Source organism: Lolium perenne, chromosome 1 (genome assembly GCF_019359855.2).
Source record: "Lolium perenne isolate Kyuss_39 chromosome 1, Kyuss_2.0, whole genome shotgun sequence".
Taxonomy (NCBI): domain Eukaryota; kingdom Viridiplantae; phylum Streptophyta; class Magnoliopsida; order Poales; family Poaceae; genus Lolium; species Lolium perenne.
This window is the reverse complement of record NC_067244.2, coordinates 207,466,933-207,476,163: the sequence shown is the minus strand read 5'-3', so window position 1 is coordinate 207,476,163 and position 9,231 is coordinate 207,466,933. Positions and strand designations below refer to the sequence as shown.

The 9,231-nt window shown below is 47.6% G+C and overlaps 2 protein-coding genes across 2 annotated transcripts; both read right to left on the bottom strand.

Moving 5' to 3' along the window:
* Positions 1-272: 272 nt before the first annotated feature.
* Positions 273-3,312, bottom strand: LOC127321805 (heat shock 70 kDa protein 4). The gene is made up of 2 exons (XM_051350782.2): positions 2,988-3,312; positions 273-2,208 (listed from the first exon to the last, which is right to left on the bottom strand). The coding sequence occupies exons 1-2, from the start codon at positions 3,196-3,198 to the stop codon at positions 470-472; spliced, it is 1,950 nt and encodes a 649-aa protein (XP_051206742.1). The 5' UTR covers positions 3,199-3,312; the 3' UTR covers positions 273-469.
* Positions 3,313-3,985: 673 nt separating this feature from the next.
* On the bottom strand, positions 3,986-7,520 carry LOC127321814 (zinc finger BED domain-containing protein DAYSLEEPER). Its single transcript, XM_051350790.2, is given in 5 exon segments — positions 3,986-4,296; positions 4,631-4,752; positions 4,847-5,854; positions 5,856-6,636; positions 7,139-7,520. Coding segments are annotated over 3 exon segments (1,902 nt in total). The 5' UTR covers positions 7,139-7,520; the 3' UTR covers positions 3,986-4,296; positions 4,631-4,639.
* Positions 7,521-9,231: the final 1,711 nt, after the last annotated feature.

Here is a 9,231-nt window from a genome sequence, read left to right as displayed (position 1 = left end):
TCAGTAAAACACTTGAAAGAACAGTAAAACTCCTTCGTTGCAGATAACCAGGAAATATTCGGTAGAGTAACAAAATTCAGCAAGACCAGCGAGTTCTTCTATTTCAGTAAAACACTTGAAAGAACAGTACAACTCCTTCGTTCCAGGAAAACAATATTCTGGTTGTACTCCACAATTTCCTTGTGTTTTGTCTACCCAAATATTGAAGGTAAGAAAGGAGTAAATTTTGTAAATGAAACACAATGCACAAAAATAGAACAGCCCACAACAAATTTAGGGAAGCACCATATTCAACAAACTTTCAAGTTCCAAACCATTAAGCCAACATCCATGTCCTTCCCATCCATAACTTGTTCATCAGCTACTACTACCACTGATCAAAGACAGAAACTAGACGACACGACAGACACCAAAGACAGAACCATCCATCATCACATAGCGCAGACAGGAGAAAAGACCATGGAACAGCTTAGTCCACCTCCTCGATCTTGGGGCCAGCGCCGCTGCCGCCGGTGGGCACATCCTCCTCCATGCGAGTCATGCCGGGAATGTCCGTCCCGTCGCCGGCCTGGTACATCCTGGCGATGATGGGATTGCAGATGCCCTCCACCTCCTTCATCTTGTCCTCGAACTCCTCTGCCTCCGCGAGCTGGTTGCCGTCCAGCCAGCGAATGGCCTCCTCCACGGCGTCATCCACGGTCTTCTTGTCGTCGGGCCCGAGCTTGGTGGCGATCTTCTCGTCCTTGATGGTGCTGCGCATGTTGTAGGCGTAGTTCTCCAGCGCGTTCTTGGCGTCCACCTTCTTCTTGTGCTCCTCGTCCTCCGCCCGGTACTTCTCCGCCTCCTGCACCATCTTCTCGATCTCCTCCTTGCTCAGACGCCCCTTGTCGTTGCTGATGGTGATCTTGTTCTTCTGGCCCGTCGTCTTGTCCTCCGCCGAGACGTTGAGGATGCCGTTGGCGTCGATGTCGAAGCAGACGGTGATCTGGGGCACGCCGCGGGGCGCCGGAGGGATGCCGGAGAGCTCGAACTTGCCCAGCAGGTTGTTGTCCTTGGTCCTCGCGCGCTCGCCCTCGTACACCTGGATCAGCACGCCCGGCTGGTTGTCCGAGTAGGTGGAGAAGACCTGCTCCTTCTTGGTGGGGATGGTGGTGTTCCTCGGGATGAGCGTCGTCATGACGCCGCCGGCCGTCTCCAGGCCCAGGGACAGCGGCGTCACGTCCAGCAGCAGCAGGTCCTGCACCTTCTCGTTGCCCTCGCCGCTCAGGATGGCGGCCTGGACGGCGGCGCCGTACGCCACGGCCTCGTCGGGGTTGATGCTCTTGCACAGCTCCTTGCCGTTGAAGAAGTCCTGGAGCAGCTGCTGCACCTTGGGGATGCGGGTGGAGCCGCCGACCAGCACCACGTCGTGCACGGTGCTCTTGTCCATCTTGGCGTCGCGGAGGCACTTCTCCACCGGCTCCATGCACTTGCGGAAGAGGTCCATGTTGAGCTCCTCGAAGCGAGCCCGGGTGATGGTGGTGTAGAAGTCGATGCCCTCGAACAGCGAGTCGATCTCGATGGTGGTCTGCGCCGTCGACGACAGCGTGCGCTTGGCGCGCTCGCAGGCCGTCCTGAGCCGGCGAAGGGCGCGCGGGTTGCCGGTCATGTCCTTCTTGTGCTTGCGCTTGAACTCCTGGACGAAGTGGTTGACCATGCGGTTGTCAAAGTCCTCGCCGCCCAGGTGGGTGTCACCGGCGGTGGCCTTGACCTCGAAGATGCCCTCCTCGATGGTCAGGAGCGACACATCGAAGGTGCCGCCGCCCAGGTCGAAGATGAGCACGTTCTTCTCGCCGGTGCTGCTGGCCTTCTTGTCGAGCCCGTAGGCGATGGCAGCGGCGGTGGGCTCGTTGATGATGCGCAGCACGTTGAGGCCCGCGATGGCCCCGGCGTCCTTGGTGGCCTGCCGCTGCGAGTCGTTGAAGTAGGCCGGCACGGTGACCACCGCGTTCTTGATGGTGTTGCCCAGGAAGGCCTCGGCGATCTCCCTCATCTTGGTGAGCACCATGGAGGAGATCTCCTCCGCGGCGAACTGCTTCTCCTCGCCCTTGTGCTTGACGACGATCATGGGCTTCTCGGCCGGGCCAGCGACCACCTTGAAGGGCCACAGCTTCATGTCGCTCTGCACCGACGGGTCAGAGACCCTCCGACCGATCAGCCGCTTGGCATCTGCACCGAGAAAAACAGAGCAAGGAACATGAGTTGATCTGTTGAAACCAAGCAGATGCTTACAGTAACTGCAGTAAGTACAAACCTGAGCATGCAATCGAATTTGAAGTAACAGTTTCTTCATCAGTAGGAAGGTACATTCATCGCAACTAGTATTTCGGATTACAGAAGGGAAGCAAGAGAAAATATACAGAAATAGCAAGCCCAATTCATACTAACAGAAATAGGCACCTTTTGTAATGGATGTGATTTGATAATCTACTAGTACAGCAAAACTCAGGTTGAATTCAAAACATAATTGAATCCAAGTGAACACTAGCACTACACAATGACTATGAACAGAACGGCTAACAGCAGAAGAAATCAGTACGTTCTAACAGCAGAAGAAATCAGTACGTACTGAACAAATTAGTTATTTAACTGCGTGAACAGAGAATAGCCAGGCATATCAGAGCAAACAATAGACAGTAAATCTTATAAATAGGGGACTAGATAAACATTCGATAAAAGCAGTACTCGACTTTCATAGTAGACTAGATCTAATCAAACCTAACCACGTTGTGCACATAGCAAAAACAGAGCAAAGTACCCGTCTACAAGTACAGGAACAGATGAAACGGAAACCCGAGGAGGCGCATCTCTACACCGAAACAACTAGGAGGAACGATGGTGCCCTCCTTCGCGAGGGCCAATCAACAGGTACAAGTCTAACAGATCATAAGCATAACACATCGAGAGTCGAAGGAGAGGAGGGAGGGAGAGGTGAGGCCCGTACGTACCGAAGACGGTGTTGGTTGGGTTCATGGCGACCTGGTTCTTGGCTGCATCTCCGATGAGCCTCTCGGTGTCGGTGAAGGCGACGTAGGAGGGCGTGGTGCGGTTGCCCTGGTCGTTGGCGATGATCTCGACGCGGTCGTGCTGCCACACGCCGACGCAGGAGTAGGTCGTCCCGAGGTCGATCCCGATGGCCGGACCCTCGCCCTTCCCCATCTCCTCTCGCCGGACTCGCTCGCCGCCGGTCTGCTTCGCTCTGAAGGATGGAAACGCTTGTGCGATTTGCGTGCTCTGCGATTTCGAATTCAGGTGGTGCCAACTGTGGGGAGGGGCGAGGTGACGGGAGGGGTTTTATGGCGGAGGGGAGGCCGGCTCTGGAATGTTCTCGAGCGGGTGATCCTGGCCGTCGGATCGAGCGGGCTGTGTGTGGAAGGTTCTCGAGCGGTGATTCTGGCCGTTGGATCGAGCGTCGAGGGGGTTCTGGAAGGGCCGAGAGGGTGCGGGCACGGCCAGTACGTGATGACACACGGCGCGGGGTGGGGTGGTCTCATGGGCCCACGCACGCGCGCTTTTTGACCGGGTCTCTAGCTACAGTAGCTGCTGCCTCTCGTAGATTCTACGGTGTGCGTCACGGGCACGTTGCCTTGCACGACACGGTAGCTTGGGCCAAGTGAGGAAACAAATGTGGTATGTGTACACCTAGCAGCATGCAATTTGGGACAGGAGGTCGAAAAGTGAGTTTAACCTTGTTGTGACAAGTCACTCCGGGCGTTCGGGAAATTCCGAAAATTCGGGACGGGAAATTCGGGAAAAAAAATATTTCGGGAGCTGGGAAATGACACCCGAAATTGCACCTACAAATGTCAATCCCGGCAATTCGGGTACCCGACAATTCGGGTTCGGGATTTATACAGTAAACCAAAAAAACAGTAGCGTTTCAGCATTGTTTCAGACAAAATTTTGACAGCACTTCGGCCCTATTTTGATGATATTTTGACAGCAATTCAACATATCAACAAGAGATATAGCATAAGGGCATAAGAAACAACAAACAAGTAGCAGTACTGCAGTAGCACAATAGTACGTAGTCCAGGAAACAAAGCAGCATTACAAGTTCACCACATGCACATGACAGAAATTTTAAGTTTGAAACAGACACTCAAACAGTGAGCAACAGTACACCACCAATGCACCAAGAACCAGCAAGCCAGCACCCAACTTCAAACCAACCAAACAAATTGCAGCAAGTGAGCATCAAAGCCACGTCCACCTCCAGTCCTTAGTGAGCAGCAAGTCCACCTCCACGGCTTGAACCTAAAAGGGGACAAAATGCTATATTATTAGTGTGTCTGGTTGTATTTGGGCAAACAGATAAAACTTATTTTTGGGTTAGCTAGCAGTATATAGTCCATTGAATACTTTTGGGTCAGCTAGTAGTATATACTATATAGTCCACTGGAAATAACAATTGCAAGGTAAGCTACCAGTACATAGTCCATTGAATACTTTTGGGTCAGATCTGCTGTTTCGATTTCATATGACAAGGAATAGATACATAATATTTTTTTGAGGATAGTAGGTAACTGGCACTAATACAAGACTCGAAATGTACACCGATAAAAACATGCTAGTAAGTGAAGATGCTTACATACAAAGATCATGTTCCAGGTTTGGAAATGGACATGCTTTCAACAGGTTTGCTAATGCATGCCCTCTTTTTATCAGCTTTTCCTTTGCTAATGTGCAGGCCACCAAATTCTTCAATAAGCTCTGTTGACATGCAGCGAACAATGTAAAAATAGAGAGTTAGTGATAATGAAGCACAAGGCAGTTACACAAACATAAACATGATCAAAGATCATACCTTTTTCAATCACAGCTAGCTCCTCCATACTCTCCTGGATATCAATTGGAGTAGTCCTTCTAAGCCAATCTTGTCCACAAACTAGAGCTTCCAGCATAAAAGGAGTAAGGGAGGTACGGAAGTCATCTAAAATCCGTCCACTTGTGCTGAAGGCAGACTCTGATGCAACACTCGAGATTGGAATAGCAAGCGCATCACGTGCCAAGTGAGCTAACACTGGAAACCTGCTTTCATTGATCTTCCACCAAGCAAGAATGTCCAACTTCATCTCCACATCTTCAGTATCTTCAGCTAGATATTTGTCAAGCTCGGACTTGGAGTTGCTACTTGCACCATTGTTCATCTTCAACTTCTTTGCAATGACATCTTTTAGCATGCCTTGGCGTCCTCCCTTTGATGTGGTTGAATCTTCCACTTCAGCTGTTACTTCAGCAGGAGCATACAACTTTGTATACTCTTCAAACAGAGCGTTCACACATGTGGTAACTGCTGCCCAAACTAGCAGTCCTCTTTCTTGTCCAAATATTTCTTCAATTACTGCATGTGTGTATGGAGATAGTTTGTATCTTGGATCAACAATAGATGCAACAAAAATCATCAAGTTTATGTTCTCCTTCTCCTTCTCCTTTCCTTTTCCCTTTCCCTTGCCCTTCTCATTCATGCTCTCCTTGTTCTTATCGTTAATGTGCCAAAGTCCCCAATACTTGTCAAATTTATCTTTCATTCTTTGCCCCGTAGCAACTTGCAAAGCATCTTCACTTTCTAACCAAGCTTTAATCAACAAATGAACTTCTGCAATCTCATGGAAGAATGTGTTTGAAGTGACATGAAGTGTAGCAGATACACGGGTAGTTAGATCGTAGAAGTGGCCTAGGAACTCCTCCATCTTCTTTGCATTCTCCCAATCTGCTTCTTCTGGGCAACCATAACCATCATTCTCCTCGGACAGGTCAAACTTGTAGGTCAAGTCCTCTTCACCTAACCTTGTGAACACTTTCTCATACACATTAGCAGCTTTCATCAATAAAACTTGCTGTCACAGTCATGTAACCATCTAGCTGCTGAGATGTCCAACAATCTGTTGTTAGACAAACTCTTTGACAAGAATCCTTGAAGAATTTCTTCAGCCTCGCCTTCTCTTTGAAAAACATCTTGACAACGTCTCTAGTGGTTGTTCTTCTAGATGGGACAGTGAAACGTGGGCAAGCTATGGACATAAATTTTCTAAAGCCTGCCTTCTCACCAAAAGCAAATGGCAACTCATCTGCAATGATCATCTCAGTAAAAGCTATCCTAATAGCATCTGGATCGAACTTCCAAGTCCCAACTGCACCTCCATAAGTTGCTTGGATGGTCCCTTGTGTTGGATCTTTGTTGAACTTGTGAGGATTCCTCTTGCAAACATTGAAATGCCTCTTCATTCCAGATGTACCATGTCTATCTGTTTCAGCCTTCACTTGCCGTGAGCAGTACTTGCACTTAGCAGCAATCACCACATCATTGTTGTCTTTGATCTTGATGAAGTGCCCCCACCACTCTGACCGGTCTGCCATCGCCCTCCTTCCCTGCTCTTTCACAGGCTCCTTGTCAACATCAATTGGATCTTCAGGTATTGTTGCTGTTGTCTGTGCATGCGAAGTTTGTGATGGCTGTGAACCAGAGCCGAACTCCACATGTGATGGCTGTGAACCCGAACCAAACTCCTCATGTGATGAACCTGAGCAGAACTCCATTGACACAATTTGATTCTCAGGTTCCTCCATATCCATTTGATTCTCAGCTTCGGTCATCTATGAAAGAAGTAGAGAATAACTTGTGTCAAAAGATTTGCAAATCATATAGTATAATTAAGACAGATTTTATATATGTATAACACAATAGATTTGCAGGGCTACAGGTTGCAAATTAAAATAGGGATTGGCAGGTTGCTACCTAAAATGTGTTTTAACTGTCAAACATAAAGCTCTGAACCAGTGATTCATATATTTACAACACATATGGTACAGGGCTGCAGGTTGCAAATTAAAATAGGGATTGGCAGATTGCAAATTTAAAAGGATCATATAGACTTTTTAATGCTCATACGGTACAGGTTAGTAGGCTACACATGAAGAATTCCTAATGCTCATACGGTACAGGACTACAGGTTACACATGAAGATTTTCTAATGCTCATGTAGAATAGACAGATTGCAAATTAAAGAGGACTTTTGCAGCTTATATGGATCATATAGAGTTATAGGCAGGTTGCAGGTCCATTACATCTGACCATCAGAAAAGGAAATGGACTTACGCTGATACGCTCAATCGACGCGCCGGCCGACGGACGTGCCGGACTTGACGACACCCACGTCGTGCAACACTGCGGACGACCGACGCGCCGGACTTGACGACGATGCAGGGCCAGAGCGGAGGCCGGAGGGGTCCCGCTCGTGTGCGTCGAGGCGTCGAACCGTGAGCCGCCGACGAGATGAAGAGCCGTGAGCCGGCGGGGACGACGGGGAGGTGAGGTGGCTACGGGGACGGGGAGGGGAAGGGAAGGTGTCGCCGCCTCGACGGGGAGGGGAGTGACGACCGGCGCTGCGACGGCCGGCGGGACTGGGGGCGCGACGGCGCGTCGCGTGTGGCTGTGGCGGCTTGTGAAGGGGACTGGGGGCGTGAGTCTGGCTGTCTCGCGTGAGTCTGGTAGTCTGGTAGTCTAGGGTTTCCCTTTCACGTTCTTGGGCTGGGCTGAGTTTTGATGGGCTGGGCTCTATTTCTTTCGGGATACTCGGGATATTCGGGATACCACAGTACAAACCCGAATTTCCTGAACTAATTTCGGGAAATCGAAATACGTTCCCGAATTAATGCTCGGGTTTTTCGGGTTCGGGGTATACGGGTTCGGGATCGGGAATTTCGGGTTCGGGATTCGGGATTCAGGAATTATGCCCGGAGAGAGTGACAAGGGCAGATATTTGGTTCGAGCCCGATTTCAACTTACCAAATTGCCCTGTCGAGCCAAATTTTCTTCTTGCCAATGGCTGGCCAGATTTTGATTTGAGGGACACCACAACAGTACAAACAAATATGGGGACACCACAACACATCTTTCTATATATACACTACTACCACTAGGAAAATGCTTTTGGCTCCAAGATGCAGTGCTCTTTTCATACTGAAAATATTTAAAAATATACTTACAAGTCTCGAACAAATCTGAAAATAATTGTGGACCTTGTCAATGGTATATCCTACAATCCAATCATGCAAAATCTCAATCCGTACTTCTTTTTTAGTATGAGCTAGACAAAAATGACAAAATCTGATATTTTTGGAGATTTCAAAATGTACATACTCGGATCTACACTTTCGTCATTTTTTTGTGTAGCTCAGAATACAAAGTATTTGAATTTGATATTCCGCACGTTTATGTGATGAAACATTTCCTACATCTGGATTTTTCTAAAAGTTTTTTTTAAAAACTCATAAATATGATCGATTTTTTGCAGAAACAGGATCACTGTGCTCATGTTCACCAAATCTTCATTATCACTATAAAATGTGCCAATGGTTTCAATTTTTTATGCCAACTTATGTGCAACTACATTGTCTTTATGATTGGTCTTTAAAAACATATTACAAAAGCACGCAATCATCCAAAAGAGGTAAATTTTCATACGAAGCAATCATTTCTATCTCCCCTACATTGCCGCAACGCTCAACAAAATCCCAAGCTGATACGGTGGTACCACCATTACTCTTCCTACCAACGATCTAGTACAAGCCGTGTTATGAGAAATATCAAAACATGCATCGCCATTCACCTTATCCCGGTCCTCTTGGGTTGCCGAGTGCCAATCACTACCCATCATTATGAGGCTTTTACACCGAGTGAAAGGTGTTTGTGTCGAAAACAATGCACTTGTGACATACACCAAGGAAATTGATATATTTGGTTCTAGAAGATAGAGAAAGATATCTTACGGCACTAGATAAGCGTTGGTCGTTCATTTTGCATTCATTTCTGCAATGGTGAATGTTAGTCACCAGTGCAATGAGCGAGATGTAAAGATTTTTTTCGCAATGACCACACTGGTGATGTGGGTGATAGAGGCAATCCATAATTTTAAGACACCTTGGATCCACCTAATTATGCATGTGTGTCTTGGCATATATATTGTTTTAAATACACAAGGTGGAATTTTTGATAAATCTAATGATATTGATGTTTATTTTTTTATCTATTATGAATATATTTATTAAATGTAAAAGATTTTGACTTGGGACAGAGAGCTTATAGGTGATATAGTTTGAAATGGATGGAGTATCCAATATTGCGATGCTTCATTTGGTAAAGCGTTGCTCAATGTGTATAGTGTGTGTGCCACTGAGTTGCCTACAATA

Bases quoted from the DNA above. Each gene is read 5' to 3' on its own strand.
- LOC127321805 (XM_051350782.2), bottom strand. From the start codon at position 3,198: ATGGGGAAGGGCGAGGGTCCGGCCATCGGGATCGACCTCGGGACGACC. The intron at 2,209-2,987 runs GTACGTACGGGC...TTCTCGGTGCAG, and splicing joins CCCAACCAACACCGTCTTCG to ATGCCAAGCGGCTGATCGGT.